This window comes from Salmo salar, chromosome ssa07, assembly GCF_905237065.1.
Source record: "Salmo salar chromosome ssa07, Ssal_v3.1, whole genome shotgun sequence".
NCBI lineage: Eukaryota > Metazoa > Chordata > Actinopteri > Salmoniformes > Salmonidae > Salmo > Salmo salar.
Genome location: NC_059448.1, coordinates 29,602,440 through 29,622,689, shown reverse-complemented (window position 1 = coordinate 29,622,689; position 20,250 = coordinate 29,602,440). Strand labels below are relative to the sequence as shown.

Here is a 20,250-nt window from a genome sequence, read left to right as displayed (position 1 = left end):
GAGCAGGTGTTCTTAATGTTTTGTCCGATCAGTGCCAGACACTCCTCACATCCATTTCATCAACAAAATAAAAACATGGATTCGATCTTTAATGTGGATTCGATCTTCAACCATTAAGGATATAACTCTTAAACTGATCTTAGATCAGTGTTTAAAGGTGACTTCTACTACTTAATTCTACTGCTCAGGGCACAGGCGCTGGCGAGTACCCTTTGCCAATAGTTAAGATGGCTGCTGGCCACTCATATCTGCCCTTCAGAAATGTGGTGGTCTGTAATGACCCTGAACTCTGTATTAGAGGTCAACGGAGGTTGAGCTCTAACTTTCTCTCTCTCTCTCTTACACACACCCTTCAGTGACCAACGATGCATAGACAGCTGTCTGTTTTTCTTATTTTCTGTTATCTTTCCTCTCCTCCTCTAAAACACTGTGGTTACATAAGAGAAAGGAGAGGAAAGGAGGAGAGAAGATGAGGGGCAGGAGAAGAGAGGAGGAAGAGCACATTAATTCCAGTGTAGAGGAACTGCTGCTGAACTTGTAATTAAGTGGACTCTGATAACCTTATGGGAGATAAGAGGTTTTCCCTGTACTGGAACTACCGTTACGTCCCCGCTTTATGTCTTTCTTTCTCTCTCTCTCTCTCTCTCTCTCTCTCTCTCTCTGTACCACTCTGTCTCTCTCTCCCTCTTCTCTTTCTGTCTTTCTATCTCCTTCTCATTCTCTCTCTTTCTCAATATCCCTTTGTCTCCCTCTTTCTCTCCCTCTCTCATCCTGTCTTTCCCTCGTCTCTCTTCTCCCTCTCTTTGCGTCTCTCTGTTTCTTTGCAGATAATACAGCTTCTGATTCCTCTCCCTCTCTCTGATTGGTTGTTATGATTTGTTATGGATCTATGAATTGTTGTTTTTATGCTGATTTCAGTGATATTTTTGTTATGATGATTATCTAACTGTTTTATTATTCAGCTGTGTGGGAGCCTGCTCCCTGCCTCCCCTACTCTTCCTGACAACACACACACATACACCAGAGGGATAACAGAGGGATAACAAGGTGAAATTTGACGTTTGTGCAGGTCCCCATGATGTTGGGAGACACTGTCAAAACCGGTTACTAGGGGCAAAAACAAACCTAAAAAAGGACTGCCCCTCACTGGGATTGAACCTACAGTCTACAGAGCTGGCACTTGCAGCTTAGCCCACTCCGCCATCAAACCACAATGATATATCAAGTCCAGTTGGTATCAATGCCTAAAGTTTTAACCCTATCCAAACCTTAACCCTTAAAGGGATACTTCAGGATTTTGCCAATTAAGCCCTTTATCTCCCTCCCCAGAGTCAGATTAACTTATAGATACCACTTTTATGTCTCTTCGTGCCGTTTGAAGGAAGTTGCTAACTAGCATTAGCACTATTACGTACTAGAGTTAGCGCAATGACTGGAAGTCTAAGGTAACTGCAAGCATGCTTGTAGATACCTTCGATTCCCAGTCATTGCGCTAATGCTAGTTAGCACTGGCTCACAAAACGACCTCTAACTTCCTTCATACCAGATGCAGAGACATAAAAATGGCATTCATGAGTAAAAGGGCTTCATTGCCAAAATCTCGAAGTATCCCTTTAACTTAACACCAGTCTAAATGCATGCCTAAATTTAACCCTCGAGTCATTTCTGTGTGCCTACATTTAACACATTTGTCACAGAAAGTGAGGGGATCAAGTCAGTTTACTCGTTAAAAATAGACCTTTGTCCCTGGACGTACAGAGATGAAGTCAGACTGTGATATCTTGTTGCAACACACACACACACACACACACACACACACACACACACACACACACACACACACACACACACACACACACACCCCTTCCTTTCCTTTCTCTAATAACAATCCCTCCCTTCACACCCAGCTATTATGTAACACAAGTCTCTGGGTATTAGTTATGCAAATGTCATAAATTTGTATTTACGTATAATCTATCGCCCCCCCCCTCTATGTCCCTCCTCCCTCTCTCTGCACAACTCCCTCTGTATTTGCACCTCAATCTCTGTATCTCTCCTTCCCTCTGCCTCTTCTCTCGCTCTCTCCATCTCTGTCTGTATCTCCACCTCCCACCTCTCTCTGTTCTCTTGCTCTACCTCTCTCCTCTCTCTCTCACTGCCACTGTCTCCCCTCTCCTCCCTCCATCTCCCCCTGCATCTCTCCACCCTCCCTCTCCCCCTCCTTTCTCCACCCTCTTTATCCATCTACTATCCCTCCTTCCCTCCTCCCTCTCTACCACTCTCTCCATCCCTCTCTCCAGCCAACACCAACTTGGACGCGGAGTCGAAGCGTAGTGCGGCTTCGTCGTCGACGGCGACATCGGCCCACTTCCGGTCTCCATGGCAACAGAGCGTGAATGTGTTTGGCTCGTGGAGCAGGCCGGACTGTGTTCAGGAGCTCCATCAGGAGGCTCAGCTTAACCTGCAGAGCCTGCTGCAAGGTACAGTAACTAACCCTGGGTGGGTGTGTGTGTGTGTGTGGTGTGTGTGTGTGTGTGTGTGTGTGTGTGTGTGTGTGTGTGTCGGGAGTGTGTTCGTGTGTTGGGAGTCTGTGTGTGTCGGGAGTGTCTGTGTGTGGGGTGGAGGCTGTAGGTTGGGGATTGAGGAGGACAAGGGGTGATAATCTCTGTTTATGTGATGAAAGATGCCGCTTGTGTGTGTGTGTGCGTGTGTTTGAGAGAGGAGGTCGATGTGAGGGGACCTTGCTGCCATCTTTACAGTAATCCATTCCGTTCTCCTCTCTGTTTATACCAAAGATGCTGCTCTGTTTATACCAAATATGCTGGTTATGTGTTCCTCTCTCTTTCTCGCTCTCTCGCTCTCTCGCTCTCTCGCTCTCGCTCTGCCTCATACTAACCCATGACTGCCCTTCTGTGTGATCAGTTACCCTGGTTTAGATTGGCAGCTTAGATTATGGTTGCTTCCCAAATGGCACCGTATTCCCTATACAGTGCACTACTTTTGACCAGACCATAGGACGCAATATAGGGAATAGGGTGCCATTTGGGATGCAGATTTAGGTTAAGCCTTCCCTTCTTCCTTAACTGAATGAACAGATGAATGAATAACTGAATGAATGAATGAAAGAACGCTTACTTACTGCCAATGCATCATCAGGTTGCATTTCCCTCCTTTTTCCTTCCATCTCTTTCCGTCGCTCTCATTCATGTTCTCTCTTTCAATCTCTCTCTGTTTAATTTCTTTCTCTCCACATCTGTGTGTTGCTGACTGTACCGCATTGGTCAGAATGCAATGATGGAGATGAGGAATCCAGGTTTAGGGATATTTATTACACACACAGTTGAACACAGGAACGCACAAAAAGGCATATGGAGAGAGGGTTTGGATGGAGATCAGGAGTTAGGCCATGAATGTGTTGGATTAGGAAGGATGTGGTGGTCTGGAAGGAAGAGAAGAGGGTAACATTAGGAACAACATAAAGGTGCAGACATGACAAGGTAGTGCCAGGTGAAGAATATGGGCTTAACATAAGTACAAATTTAGGAGACTGCCAGGACTAAACATATTAAATGATCAATTAGCGTTAGCTAATTTGATTTATTTCACCCCCTTTATCTCCACCATTTTGTGATATCCAATTACAATCTTGTCTCATCGCTGCAACTCCGCAACGGTCTCGGGAGAGGCGAAGGTCGAGTCATGCATCCTCTGAATCATGACCCGCCAAACTGCGCTTCTTAACACCCGCCCCCTTAACCCGGAAGCCAGCCGCACCATTGTGTCGGAAGAAAACACTGTTCAACTGATGACCAAAGTCAGTCTGCAGGTGCCTGTCCCGCCACAAGGAGTCGCTAGAGCGCGATGTGCCAAGTAAATCTCCCCGGCCAAACCCTCCCCTAACCCGGACAATGCTGGGCCAATTGTGAGCCACCCTATGGGACTCCCGGTCATGGCCGGTTGTGACACAACCTGGGATTGAACCCGGGTCTGTAGTGACTCCTCAAGCCCTGTGATGCAGTGCCATATACCACTGCGCAACTCAGGAGGCCAAGTTCACTATAGCTTGCCTGGAAATGCAGAGCTTGCACTTTCGGGACTATTTTATTAGTACCGTTGTTGCTTGACAAGTTAAGTCAAGTTCACTTCAAGGTATTTCAACTTTTAGAACCATGTAACTATTTGACTGGTTAAATGGTCTGTTCTCATGATTAATGGTCTGTCTTCTTGGTCCTAAATTAGAGCGTGGTCACGGTGTGTCTGTGTGTATAGTATCAGTCAAAGGTTTGGACACACCTACTCATTCAAGGGTTTTTCTTTATTTTTACTATTTTCTACATTGTAGAATAATAGTGAAGACATCAAAACGACAAAATAACACATATGGAATCATGTAGTAACCCAAAAAGTGTTAAATAATTCTTCAAAGTAGCCGCCCTTGGCCTTGATGACAGCTTTGCACAATCTTGGCATTCTCTCAACCAGCTTCACCTGGAATGCCTTTCCAACAGTTTTGAAGGAGTTCCCACATATGCAGATAACTTTTTGGCTGCTTTTCCTTCACTCTGCGGTCCAACTCATCCCAAACCATCTCAATTGGGTTGAGGTCAGGTGATTGTGGAGGCCAGGTCATCTGATACAGCTCTCCATCACTCTCCTTCTTGGTCAAATAGCCCTTACACAGCCTGGAGGTGTGTTGGGTCATTGTCCTGTTGAAAAACAAATTATAGTCCCAAACCAGATGGGATGGCATAGCGATGCAGAGTGCTGTGGTAGCCATGCTGGTTAAGTGTGCCTTGAGTTCTAAATACATCAGACAGTGTCACCAGCAAAGCACCCCTATACCATCATGCCTCCTCCTCCATGCTTCACGTGGGAATCACACATGCGGAGATCATCCGTTCACCTACTCTGCGTCTCACACAGACACGGCGGTTGGAACCACAAATCTCAAATTTTGACTCATCAGACTAAAGTACAGATTTCCACTGGTCTAATGTCCATTGCTTGTGTTTCTTGGCCCAAGCAAGTCTCTTCTTATTATTGGTGTCCTTTAGTAGTGGTTTCTTTGTAACAATTTGACCATGAAGGCCTGATTCACGCAGTCTCCTCTGAACAGTTGATGTTGAGATGGGTCTGTTAATTGAACTCTAACATTTATTTGGGCTGCAATTTCTGAGGTGCAGTTAACTCTAATGAACTTATCCTCTGCAGCAGTGGTAACTCTGGGTCTTCCTTTCCTGTGGCAGTCCTCATGAGAGCCAGTTTCATCATGTTGTTTGACTGCACTTGAAAACCTTTTTCCGGATTGACTGACCTTCATGTCTTAAAGTAAAAATGGACTGTCTTTTCACTTTGCTTATTTGACCTGTTCTTGCCATAATATGGACTTGGTCTTTTATCAAATAGGGCTATCTTCTATATACCACCCCTACCTTGTCACAACTTTAACTGATTGGCTCAAACGCATTAAGAAAGAAACAAATTCCACATATACATTTTTAACAAGGCACACCTGTTAATTGAAATGCATTCCAGGTGACTACCTCATGAAGCTGGTTGAAAGAATGCAAAGTCATCAAGGGTGGCTACTTTGAAGAATCACAAATATAAAATATAAACTGCTTGAAAAGCATCCCAGTTGAAGCTGTTTGAGAGAATGCCAAGATTGTGCAAAGCTGTCATCAAGGCAAAGAGCGACTACTTTGAAGAATTTGTTTAACACCTTTTGGGTTACTACATGATTCCATATGTGTTCTTTTATCGTTTTGATGTCTTCACTATTATTCTACAATGTAGAAAATAGTGAAAATAAAGAAAAACCCTTGAATGAGTAGGTGTGTCCAAACCTTTGGCTGATTTGTGTGTGTGTGTGTGTGTGTGTGTGTGTGTGTGTGTGTGTGTGTGTGTGTGTGTGTGTGTGTGTGTTAGTTTAGAAGCCTTATAGTCGTTTGTCAACCAGAAATAGGTGTTGTCAGTGCAGGCCTGAGCTCTTCAGGAGCTAGATGTTAATTGTATTTGTCCCATTATACAGACATATAATCTATTGCTATTCTCTCTGTTCAATACTGGCTATTGAACTGTTGTTAAAACAAGCCTGATCGTCAACCACTGTAGTGGTCCTTGTATAGGGACAGCGCTAGACATACGCTGTGTCCTAAATGGCACCCTATTCCCTATGTAGTGCACTACTTTTGACCAGAGCCCATGGGCCATGTACATAGGGAATAGGGTGCCATTTGGAACTTAAGCATAGAGATTGTGAGTTTTGTGTTCAAGGCCCTGTTCGAATACTTTTGAAATGCATCCTTCCTTCCTTGAAATTATCCCTGATCTGACATGAGACCAGTGATTGTCACTCACTTAGTTGGACCTGGGGTTGATTCCAATCTGTTAAATGGCTCCCTTTCTTACCCCCTTGACCCCTTGCTCCCTGCACCCATTCTGTCCTTGTATCATTTCCTCATTCCCTTGTCAAACCCTCCGTCTGAGTCCTTGAAGGAGTGGATAAGTGTAAGTGATATTACCTACATTTTTACTGTTGATCATTTTCATGTCATCAACAAAGACCGAGGGGAAAGGAATCATTAATCTGGTCACTAAAATAGAGCACTAGCTACAACAAACTCCAAATTGACAGTCATAACTGGACAAAACCACCCATAGCCTTTCCACCAACCCTAAGGACCTCTTAGAATAGGCTAATCATCGATTGTCAATGTTCAATCATGAGTACAGAGGAATGAGACAGAAGCTGCATCCCGAATGTCACCCTATTCCCTATATAGTGCACTGCATTTGCCCCGGACCCATACGGTTCCCCATAGCACCCTGGTCAAAAGTAGGGCACCACATAGGGAATATGGTGCCATTGGGGACATGGACAGACCGAGATGGACAGAAGAAAAGAATGGGACAGAAGAGAGATAGACAGGCTGTACGTTATCAGACGACCTCGTTGGACTGAAAGAGGGGTATTGTTCCTTCTGTACTCCCCCATTCCTTCACTGGGGAGATAAGAAAGGGTGACCCCATTTTTAACCGGTCCCAGTTGCTTGTCTTGTTAGGGGTGGCTGGTTCTGAGTATGAAAGGGCGCACACACACACACACACACACACACACACACACACACACACACACACACGGATATAGTGCATACAAACAAAACACACACACTTAGTGATGCATGAGTGGAGAGGGCGACTTGTCTGGACAAGGGGTTAATGATGGGAGGGAGGAGGAGGGGGGGGACTGGCCCTAATTATCGCTGTGTGTCTGTGTGTGGGAGTGTCTAGCATACCTTCACACACCAACCAGTGCCAATAGACTCCAATAGCCATGTCCTATTCCTTTACTATACTGTTGTGTATGCCCTACTATCAGTAACCATATGGACTAGCTATGTGTCTCTCTGCCCGCCATCCTCCTCCCTCTATCTCTGCATGCGATCTGGTGAGTTGAACTTGAGTTGCGTGACATCTAGCTAATTGGCAAATGATTCTGTGTGTGTGTGTTCTGTGTATTCAGTTGAATGATTCCTGTTGACTATTATTAGCGTAAAATTAAATGGAGTTGCACACTCTATATACAAGCTCCCAGTAATTTATTGGGTAAACCACCAACGTTTCGGCATCACTGTGCATTCTTCTGCTTGCATAACAAACAGTAGCAAGCATATCATTTCGTCCCAACTGGCTCCTTATGGGCCCTGGTCAAAAGTAGTGCACTACATTGGGAATAGGGTACCATTAGGCACCTCCAGTCACTATTTTCAACTTGTTGTATTGTTACTTTTAAGTTGGAATCCTTAGTGGTGAAACTGCCAAGTCTGTTTGCGATACTACACGACATTACTACAATGAACACTTTTTTTTTTCTTATTGAACATCATTGAACATCATTGCACGTGCGATAGAGCAGCGGACTGTCTACTACGATGTCTACTTTTCTCCCCTTGATGCTGGAGCTCCTCTCCACCGTTTAATAAACAAAACAAGAACAATAACAAATGAGCCTGGGGCGACCAATTGCGCTTTTTCCCTTAATGTAGATCTCAGTTTTACTTGCGCTGCATTTTTTTGTATTTAGGGGTGGATCAGCTTAATATTGTGGGAAAGATTGTTGCTTCCATCAATGTAACTGTCTGCATCATTTCCAATCCTCCATACATTTTTTGGATATATATATATATATATTATTATTGATTTATTGACTATGGCTTTTCAAATCACCCAGTATTGCTATTTGCAGCATTAGTTCTAGGCAAATGTTGCAATTCTTCAGCCATTCCTGGACCTGTGACCAAAAACGAGCTACATATGGACAGTACCAAAACAAATAATCTAATGACTCTGCCTCCTCACAGCAAAATCTGCAGAGCTGGGAAGGTTGTATCCCCCATATATTTAACATTCTATTGGTTGCAAGAATTTTGTATAGTGATTTAAATTGGAAAATTTGAAGTTTTGAATCCGGCGTTGTTTTGCGTGTCAATTCATAAACCATGTGCCATGGAATGGGTACATCAAACATCTCTTCCCAACTATTTTGCAATTTATATGGCACAGCTGTCAATTTTTTTGTCCTTTTTTGGTCCAAGTGAAATTGGTATATGTTTTTATTTATCACAATTTTCTTTAACCATTTATGTTCTTTAATGCAGGGCTGACAGACAAGTTCCTTACTTTTTTCCCCTTCTACTTGCCTCTTCCATTTTTGTGGTAATGCTGAAATTAGTTGGTTGTAATTTTGGGTAGAGCAGACATATACACATGTCTGTGTTGGCTGCATGTGTGACGTAACTCCACCAGTCCTATTTATAATATCATTCACTAAGATTATACCTTTTTTAAACATTTCATTGAAAAATAGTTTTTTTAATCAATTAGTATATTTGAGTTTAACCACAATATTTGTTGTATTATTTGTTCTGAAATTGCAACCAACTGAAATTGCAACCAACTTTCTAAGGCTTGTTTAACATATAGCGATATTTTGGAGATGATTTCCTTTTCAAACAACCGAAAGTGAGCAGTTGAAATCTGAATAAAGGGAAAAAGGCCATTCTTGAACATGGGGTGAGACATTCCGACCAGTTTACTAGAAAACCATTTTGGATTTAAGTATAACTTTTGTATGACTGATGCCCTTAGTGTGAGGTCTAATGCTTTAATATACACTGCTCAAAAAAATAAAGGGAACACTTAAACAACACAATGTAACTCCAAGTCAATCACACTTCTGTGAAATCAAACTGTCCACTTAGGAAGCAACACTGATTGACAATAAATTTCACATACTGTTGTGCAAATGGAATAGACAACAGGTGGAAATTATAGGCAATTAGCAAGACACCCCCAATAAAGGAGTGGTTCTGCAGGTGGTGACCACAGACCACTTCTCAGTTCCTATGCTTCCTGGCTGATGTTTTGGTCACTTTTAAATGCTGGCGGTGCTTTCACTCTAGTGGTAGCATGAGACGGAGTCTACAACCCACACAAGTGGCTCAGGTAGTGCAGCTCATCCAGGATGGCACATCAATGCGAGCTGTGGCAAGAAGATTTGCTGTGTCTGTCAGCGTAGTGTCCAGAGCATGGAGGCGCTACCAGGAGACAGGCCAGTACATCAGGAGACGTGGAGGAGGCCGTAGGAGGGCAACAACCCAGCAGCAGGACCGCTACCTCCGCCTTTGTGCAAGGAGGAGCAGGAGGAGCACTGCCAGAGCCCTGTAAAATGACCTCCAGCAGGCCACAAATGTACATGTGTCTGCTCAAACGGTCAGAAACAGACTCCATGAGGGTGGTATGAGGGCCCGACGTCCACAGGTGGGGGTTGTGCTTACAGCCCAACAGCGTGCGTTTGGCATTTGCCAGAGAACACCAAGATTGTCAAATTCGCCACTGGCGCCCTGTGCTCTTCACAGATGAAAGCAGGTTCACACTGAGCACATGTGACAGAGTCTGGAGACGCCGTGGAGAACATTCTGCTGCCTGCAACATCCTCCAGCATGACCGGTTTGGCGGTGGGTCAGTCATGGTGTGGGGTGGCATTTCTTTGGGGGGCCGCACAGCCCTCCATGTGCTCGCCAGAGATAGCCTGACTGCCATTAGGTACCGAGATGAGATCCTCAGACCCCTTGTGAGACCATATGCTGGTGCGGTTGGCCCTGGGTTCCTCCTAATGCAAGACAATGCTAGACCTCATGTGGCTGGAGTGTGTCAGCAGTTCCTGCAAGAGGAAGGCATTGATGCTATGGACTGGCCCGCCCGTTCCCCAGAACTGAATCCAATTGAGCACATCTGGGACATCATGTCTCGCTCCATACACCAATGACACGTTGCACCACAGACTGTCCAGGAGTTGGAGGATGCTTTAGTCCAGGTCTGGGAGGAGATCCCTCAGGAGACCATCCGCCACCTCATCAGGAGCATGCCCAGGCATTGTAGGGAGGTCATACAGGCACGTGGAGGCCACACACACAACTGAGTCTCATTTTGACCTGTTTTAAGGACATTACATCAAAGTTGGATCAGCCTGTAGTGTGGTTTTCCAATTTAATTTTGAGTGTGACTCCAAATCCAGACCTCCATGGGTTGATAAATTGGATTTCCATTGATTATTTTTGTGATTTTGTTGTCAGCACATTCAACTATGTAAAGAAAAAAGTATTTAATAAGATTATTTCATTCAGATCTAGGATGTGTTATTTTAGTGTTCCCTTTATTTTTTTGAGCAGTATATAATAATTTCTGCCCTCCAAATTCATATTCGTTATATAAATAGGCCCTTTTAATTTTGACAGGCTTGCCATACCAAATAAAATTGAATATTTTTTGTTCATATAATTTAAAAAGCAGGTCGCTAAGGTGTAGGCAAAACCATAAGCAAATAGGTAAACTGTGATATGACTTTTCCACAAATAGACAGGTATTTTCCTTTTCAAGATCTTACTTGCTCTGAATTTAGCATAAGCATGTTTTGGTGTCAATCTTATAGCTTTTAATGGGCAAATATTAGCATGGTTATGCTAATTAAAGCAGGATTAAATGAGCTTTCCACTGGAATGCTAATGCTATGCTAGCCTGAGGGGAAGACTGAGTCTGCGTTCCAAATGTCACCATATTCCCTAAATATATTGACACATTTCCATACAGGATTTACCTCAGTGTTTTTCCCAAAAGGCTCAGACTTTTCCATCTATGCAAACTGGCACCCGTGTCTCACTGCGCCATGGCTCATTTACGCCTGAGGTACTGACCTGTTGCACCCTCTACAACCACTGTGATTATTATTTGACCCTGCTGGTCATCTATGAACGTTTGAACATCTTGAAGAACAATCTGGCCTTAAAAGGCCATGAACTCTTTTAATCCTGGTTCCTCTCTAGGTTTCTTCCTAGGTTCCTGCCTTTCTTGGGAGTTTTTCCTAGCCACCGTGCTTCTACATCTGCATTGCTTGCTGTTTGGGGTTTTAGGCTGGGTTTCTGTATAGCACTTTGTGACATCTGCTGATGTAAAAAGGGCTTTATAAATACATGTGATTGATTGATTGACACTGCTCTCACTTGGGGCCAAAGCCCGGCCACTGGTACTTTTCAGCTATCATTTGCATAACACAGGCTAACTGTGAACTCTATCATCTTCTCACAAAGCAACTGTTTTGATTATGCAAATGTTTTTGATTCTTCTCTTCACAAGTCTTCACTGTCAGCCAGAGTTAAGGAAACAATTTCCCTAGTATAACATAAGGGTGTATAGACTAGTGCAATACTGGTGTTACAGTCGACAAGCAGCATACTGTAGCCCGATGGGTCCTGGTCAAAAGTAGTCCATCATAGAGGGAATAGGGTGCCATTTGAGATGGAGTCAGTGTTAAGCTGCTCAATCATGTCTGGAGAGAGAGTTGCTGTTCTTGAATCCAACTGACTCACTTTCCTCCAAATCTGCATATTTAGAGACAAACATCTAATCAGTGGTGGAAAAAGTACCCAACTATCATACTTGAATAAAAGTAAAGATACCTTAATAGAAAATGACTCAAATAAAAGTAAAAGTCATCTAGTAAAATTCTACTTGAGGAAAAGTATATGGTTTAAAATATACTTAAGTATCAAAAGTAAAAGTATAAATCATTTCAAATTCCTTTTAGGCAAACCAGATGGCACCATTTACTTTTTATTTATTTACGGAACGCCACGGGCACACTCCAACATTCAGACATAATTTACAAACAAAGCATGTGTGTTTAGTGAGTCTGCCAGATCAGAGGCAGTAGGGATGACCAGGGATGTTCGGTTGATAAGGGCGTGAATTTGACTATTTTCCTGTCCTGCTAAGCATTCAAAATGTAACGAGTACTTTTGTGTGTCAAGGAAAATGTATGGAGTTTAAAGTACAATATTTTCTTAAGGAATGTAGTGAAGTAAAAGTTGTCAAAAATATAAATAGTAAAGTACAGATACTTTAAAGTAGCTTTACTTAAGTACTTTACACCACTGCATCTAATTGAGATGAACTTATTTTTAAATATATTTAAAATATATTTTTTTAAAGACTTTTATACTATCTGGCATATAATACTCACCTGTGCCCCTTGCAATACCACCATTATATAAAAACTCTTATTTTGTTGTTTCTATATCATGATTAATTAATTCCTACATTTACAGTGGCATACTTGTCTGTACCTTTTTGCTGCTGGTGTCAACTCACATTTAGAGCAGCCTTGGATGAGAATAGGCACTCTTTTGTGTTTTGTGATGTTGAAAGACTGAGACTGCAGTCTGATAGATGAGGACAGATTTTTCTACTCTCAATAGCAAGACTAATACATTAAACAGAATCACTGGCATAGATTTTTGTTTTAGATTTTTGCACCACAAAGCAGATTTATTGTAGCCTGATCCCAGATCTGTTTGTACTCTTGCCAAATCAATTGCTCATTGTCAAGCCAAATATTTTTTCCCATGCAATCAGAATCACCTTTATTTGCCAATTACATTTACCCATACCCAGAATTTGAGTTGGTGAGAAGGTGACAAGGAATTGACATCATAACATTTTGGATTTCTTATGGATCCCCATTAGCTGCAGCCAAGGCAAAATTAAGGCAGTTATACAATTTTAAATACATTACAATACATTCATTACAGAATTCTCAACACACTAAATGTGTGCCCTCAGGCCCTTACTCCATTACCACATATCTATAACATAAACAGACTGGCACTCAGGCTAGATTTGAGAAATGAGTGTAATGGCGCCGGTGGAGATGGCTGCCGTTTTACGGGCTCCTAACCAATTGTGCTATTTTGTGTGTTTTTTCACATTATTTGTAACTTATTTTGTACATAATGTTTCTGCCACAGTCTCTTATGACTAAAAAGAGCTTCTGGATATCAGAACAGCGATTACTCACCTCGAACTGGATAAAGATTTTTTTCTTTAACGAGTCGGACGAGAAGGATTTACTCTACATACCCGACCAGGCCCAAATCCCCTTAATTCACGTGAAGAGAAGACGCAGATACAGGGGACGCAGGTCCGGGTGCCTTGTGAGAATTTGTTGGCGAGTGGGTAACCCGCCTCTACCATCCATCCTATTGGCCAATGTGCATCATTGGAGAATAAACTGGATGAGCTCCGTTCAAGACTATTCTACCAACGGGACATTAACAACTGTAATATCTTATGTTTCTTTGAGTCGTGGCTGGTTTTTCTGTGCATTGGCAAGACAGAACAGCTGCCTCCGGTAAGACAGGGGATGGCGGTCTGTGTCTATTTGTCAATAACAGCTGGTGCGCTAAATCAAATATTAAGGAAGTTTCGAGGTTTTGCTGGCCTAAGGTAGAGCATCTTATGATAAGCTGTAGACCACACCATTTACCAAGAGTTTTCATCTATATTTTTTGTAGCTGTCTATTTACCACCACCAACCGATGCTGGCACGAAGACCGAACTCAACAAGTTGTATAAAGCCATAAGCAAACAGGAAAGTGCTCATCCAGAGGTGGCACTCCTGGTGGCCGGGGACTTCAATGCATGGAAACTTAAATTAGTTTTACCTCATTTCTACCAGCATGTTACATGTGTAACAAGAGAAGAAAACATTTTCTAGACCACATTTACTCCACACACAGAGACGCATATAAAGCTCTCCCTCGCCCTGCATTTGGCAAGTCTGACCATAATCCTATCCTTCTGATTCCTGCTTACAAGCAATAACTAAAGTAGGAATTACCAGTGGCTCGGTCAATACGGAAGTGGTCTGATGACGCAAATGCTAAGCTACAGGACTGTTTTGCTAGCACAGACTTGAAATATGTTCCGGGACTCATCCGATGGCATTGAGGAGTATACCACATCAGTCACCAGCTTCATCAATAAGTGCATCGATGACGTTGTCCCCACAGTGAAAGTACGTACATACCCCAACCAAAAGCCATGGATTACAGGCAACATCAGCACTGAGCTAAAGGGTAGAGCTGCCGCTTTCAAGGAACAGGACTCTAACCCGGACGCTTATAAGAAATCCTGATATGCCCTCAGACGAACCATCGAACAGGCAAAGCGTAAATACAGGACTAAGATTGAATCCTACTACACTAGCTCTGATGCTCGTCGGATGTGGCAGGGCTTGCAAACTATTACGGAAGCCCAGGTGCAAGCTGCCCAGTGACACAAGCCTACCAGACGAGCTAAATTACTTCTATGCGCGCTTCAAGGCAAGCAACACTGAAGCATGCCTGAGAGCACCAGCTGTTCCAGACGACTGTATGATCCCCCTTGCTGTAGCTGAGTAAGACCTTTAAACAGGTCAACAGACAGTTTATCAGGACGTAAACTCCGAGCATGCGCTGACCAACTGGCAAGTGTCTTCACTGACATTTTCAACCTGTCCCTGGCCGAGCCTGTAATACCTACATGTTTCAAGCAGACCGCCCAAGGCACCTGCCTAAATGACTACTGACCCATAGCACTTACGTCTGTAGCCATGAAGTGGTTTGAAAAGCTGATCATGGCTCACATCAACACTATCATCCCAGAAACCCTAGACCAACTCCAATTTGCCCCAACAGATACACAGATGATGCAATCTCTATTGCACTCAAGACTACCCTTTCCCACCTGGACAAAAGGAACACCTACGTGAGATGCTATTCATTGACAACAGCTCAGCGTTCAACACCATAGTGCCCTCAATGCTCATCAGTAAGCTAAGGACCCTGGGCCTTAACTTCTTTGGGATAGGGGGCGGTATTTTGACGTCCGCATGAAAAGCGTGTCCAAAGGCCCAGAAGCTAGGATATGCATTTAATTGGTAGATTTGGATAGAAAACACTCTAAAGTTTCTAAAACTGTTAAAATAATGTCTATGAGCATAACAGAACTGAAATAGCTGGCGAAACCCCGAGGACAAACCGTCCCCCCCCCAAAAAAAAATAATCCTACCACTGATTTCAATGGCTGGAACTTTTATAATAGGGCAAAATCGTGCCCGATTGCAGTTCCTAGGGCTTCCACTAGATGTCAACAGTCTTGAGAGAGTTTCAGGCTTGTTTTTGGAAAAATGAGCCGGAAATTGTAGTTTTTCTAGGTGGCTCCCATTTTGGCTGTAGTGTTTCCAAGTGCGTGAATGAGAGCGTGTTCTTTGGTACTTTTCTCCGGTAAAGACAATAACGATTCTCCGTCTTAAATTTTATCGTTTATTTGCGTATTAGGGTACCTAAGGTTTGATTATAAAGGTTGATTGACTTGTTTGGATAAGTTTATTGGTAATGTTTGGGATTCATTTTGTATGCATTTTGAAGGAGGGAAACCGAGTGGATTATTGACTGAAGCACGCCAGCTAAACTGATTTTTATGGATATAAAGAAGGACTTTATCGAATAAAAGGACCATTTGTAATGTAACTGGAACATTTTGGAGTGCCAACAGAAGAAGATCTTCAAAGGTAAGGCCTATATTATATTGCTATTTCTGACTTTCGTGTCGCAACTCCCTGGTTGAAAATGATTTGTTATGCATTTGTATGCTGGGCACTGTCCTCAGATAATTGCATGGTTTGCTTTCGTCGTAAAGCCTTTTTGAAATCTAACATGGCGGCTGGATTAACAACAAGTTAAGCTTTATTTTGATGTATTGCACTTGTGATTTCATGAAAGTTTAATTTTTATAGTCATTTAATTTGAATTTGGCGCTCTGCAATTTCACCAGAAGTTTTCGAAATGGGACGGTGGCGTCCCACTGATCCGCAAGAAGTTATCACCTCCCTCTGCAACTGGATCCTGGACATCCTGACGGGTCGCACCCAGGTGCTAAAGATAGGCAACAACACATATGCCACGCTGATCCTCAACATGGGGGTCCCTCAGGTGTACGTGCTTAGTCCCCTCCGGTACTCCCTGTTCACCCATGACAGCGTGGCCAAGCACGACTCCAACTCCATCATAAAGTTTGCAGATGACACAACGGTGTCGTCGGTGATCAGGCCTACCACAGACAACGATGAGACAGCCTATAGGGATGAGGTCAGAAACCTGGACGTGTGGTACCAGGACAAAAATCTCTCCCACAACGTGATCAAAACAAAAGAGATGATCGTGGACTACAGGAAATGGAGGCCCAAGCACACTCCATTTCTCATTGAAGGGGCTGTAATGGAGCAGGTTGAGAGCTTCAAGTTCCTTGGTGTCCACATCACCAACAAACTATCGTGGTCTAAACACATCAAGACAGTTGTGAAGAGGGCATGACAATGCCTATTCCCCCTCAGGAGACTGAAAAGATTTGGCATGGGTCCTCAGATCCTCAACAGCTGCACCATCAAGAGCATCCTGACTGGTTCCATCACTGCCTGGTATGGCAACTGCTCGGCCTCCGATCGCAAGGTGCTACAGAGGGTAGTGTGTACAGCCCAGAACATCACTGCCATCCAGGATCTCTATACCAGGCAGTGTCAGAGGAAGGCCCTACATTTTATTAACATATTGAATGCGCGACTCGAGCTGGCAGCATTCTGGATCATTGCTACTCTAACTTCCGCGACTCATACAAAGCCCTCCCCCGCCCTCCTTTTGGCAAATCTGATCATGACTCCATTTTGTTGCTCCCTGCCTATAGACAGAAACTAAAAAAGGAAATGCCCGTGCTCAGGTCTGTTCAACGCTGGTCCGACCAATCGGATTCCACGCTTCAAGATTGCTTCGATCAGGTGGTCTCGGATATGTTCCGGATAGCCTCAGACAACAACATTGATGTATACGCTGACTCAGTGAGCGAGTTTAGTAGCAAGTGCATCGGTGATGTTGTACTCACAGTGACTATTAAAACCTTCCCTAACCAGAAACCGTGGATTGATGGCAGCATTTGCGCAAAACTGAAAGTGCGAACCACTGCTTTTAATCATGGCAAGGTGACCAGAAACCTGACCGAATACAAACAGTGTAGCTATTCCCTCCGCAAGGCAATCAAACAAGCTAAGCATCAGTATAGAGACAAAGTAGAGTTGCAATTCAACGGCTCAAACACGAGACGTATGTGGCAGGGTCTACAGTCAATCACGGATTACAAAAAGAAACCAGCCCTGTCGCAGACACCGACGTCTTGCTCCCAGACAAATTAAACAACTTCTTTGCTCGCTTTGAGGACAATACAGTGCCACTGGTACGGCCCGCTACCAAAACCTGTGGGCTTGCCTTCACAGTGGCCAACGTGAGTAAAACATTTAAATGTGTTAACCCTCACAAGGATGCTGGCCCAGACGGCATCCCTAGCCACGTCCTCAGAGCATGCGCAGACCAGCTGGCTGGTGTGTTTACGGACATATTCAATCAATCCCTATCCAAGTTTTCTGTGCACACATGCTTCAAGAGGGCCACCATTGTTCCTGTTCCCAAGAAAGCTAAGGTAACTAAGCTAAACGACTATCGCCCCGGAGCACTCACTTCTGTCATCATGAAGTGCTTTGAGAGACTAGTCAAGGATCATATCACCTCCACCCTACCTGATACCCTAGACCCACTCCAATTTGATTACCGCCCCAATTGGTCCACAAATGACGCAATCTCAATCACACTGCCCTATCCCATCTGGACAAGAGGAATACCTATGTAGGAATGCTGTTCATCGACTACAGCTCAGCATTTAACACCATAGTACCCTCCAAACTTGTCATTAAGCTTGAGACCCTGGGTCTCGACCCCATCCTGTGCAACTGGGTCCTGGACTTTCTGACGGGCCGCCCCCAGGTGGTGAGGGTAGGAAACAACATCTCCACCCCGCTGATCCTCAACACTGGGACCCCACAAGGGTGCGTTCTCAGCCCTCCCCTGTACTCCCTTTTCACCCATGACTGTGTGGCCATGCACGCCTCCAACTCAATCAAGTTTGCAGACGACACTACAGTGGTAGGCTTGATTACCAACAACGACGAGACGGCCTGCAGGGAGGAAGTGAGGGCCCTCGGAGTGTGGTGTCAGGAAAATAACCTCACACTCAACGTCAACAAAACAAAGGAGATGATCGTGGACTTCAGCAAACAGCAGAGGGACCACCCCCCTATCCACATCGACAGGACAGTAGTGGAGAAGGTGGAAAGTTTTAAGTTCCTCGGCGTACACATCACAGACAAACTGAAATGGCCCATCCACACAGACAGCGTGGTGAAGAAGGCGCAACAGCGCCTCTTCAACCTCAAGAGGCTGAAGAAATTTGGCTTGTCACCGAAAACAAACTTTTACAGATGCATAATTGAGAGCATCCTGTCGGGCTACTCCACCCACAACCGTAAGGCTCTCCAGAGGGTAGTGCGGTCTGCATAATGCATCACCGGGGGCAAACTACCTGCCCTCCAGGACACCTACACCACCCGACGTCACATGAAGGCCAAAAAAATCATCAAGGACAACAGCCACCCGAGCCACTGCCTGTTAACCCCGCTATCATCCAGAAGGCGAGGTCAGTAAAGGTGCATCAAAGCTGGGACCGAGAGACTGAAAAACAGCTTCTATCTCAAGGCCATCAGACTGTTAAACAGCCATCACTAACATTGAGTGGCTGCTGCCAACATACAGACTCAACTCTCTAGCCACTTTTAATAATTAATAATTGGATGTAATAAATGTATCACTAGTCACTTTAAACAATGCCACTATATAATGTTTACATACCCTACATTACTCATCTCATATGTATGTACTCTACTGTATACAATCTACTACATCTTGTGTATGCCGCACGGCCATTGCTCATCCATATATTTATATGTACATATTCTTATTCATCCCTTTACACTTGTGTGTATAAGGTAGTTGTTGTGAAATTGTTAGATTACTTGTTAGATATTACTGCACTGTTAGAACTAGAAGCGCAAGCATTTTGCTACACTCACATTAATGTCTGCTAACCATGTGTATGTGACCAATAAAATTTGATTTGATTTGAAAATTGCCAAAGATTCCAGCCACCCTAGTCTTGGACTGTTCTCTCTGCTATCGCACGGCAAGTGGTACCAGAGCACCAAGTGTAGGTCCAAAAGGCTTCTGAACAGCTTCTACCCCCAAGTAATAAGACTGCTGAACAGCTAATCAAATGGCTACCCAGGATTGACCGGTACACCCTGTATATAGCCTCATTATTATTATTATTATTATTATTATTATTATTATATATTATAATTATTATTATTTCATTTTTTACTTTACTTAGTAAATATTTTTTCTTAACTTCTTAAAACTACATTGTTGGTTAAGGGTTTGTAAGTAAGCATTTCACGGCAAGGTCTACACCTGTGTATTCGGCGCATGTGACAAATAACATTTGATTTCATGACATTGCAGCAAATACAGAAAAACAAGTGAGGTGATGCAATCAAGAAAGTCATCAATAAGTTATTACTTAAACTCTCATTCATTCCACATTCACTGTAAGGTTGTGATCAGTTCACCTTGAATAGTCTGAAGTTAACTGGGGATGTTATATTTGATGTTAGATGGCCAAGTTGCCAGATCTGTGTTGCTATAGCCAAACCAGAACCAAAACCAGACCTGACAACCACAGGCTCCCGGTAAGTTGGTCAACTATAATCAGTGGGCAGGTCTTCCCTCTTCTGTTAAGGGGGATTTGCTGGGGTACATTGTTGATTGAAGTGGTATTCCATTATCCCCAGGCGACTGGCATTGCTAGGCAACCCTACACCAGGAGGAAGGCATCCATAATGTCCCAGAGAGCAAGTTCAATCACCCCCCCCCCCCA

General features: G+C 43.7%; 1 protein-coding gene across 4 annotated transcripts in view; it reads left to right on the top strand.

The window, feature by feature from the left end:
- Positions 1 to 20,250, top strand: part of LOC106609059 (NHS-like 2) — a 149,252-nt gene that overhangs the window by 115,773 nt on the left and 13,229 nt on the right. For 3 of the 4 annotated variants that reach the window (XM_014207428.2, XM_014207432.2, XM_014207430.2), the window contains exon 2: positions 2,301 to 2,480. In XM_014207428.2, coding sequence (XP_014062903.1) covers positions 2,301 to 2,480 — 180 coding nt within the window. Of the gene's footprint in view, positions 1 to 2,300; positions 2,481 to 7,321; positions 7,451 to 20,250 lie in introns of those variants that run through there. The other variant, XM_014207433.2, reaches the window with a different exon arrangement.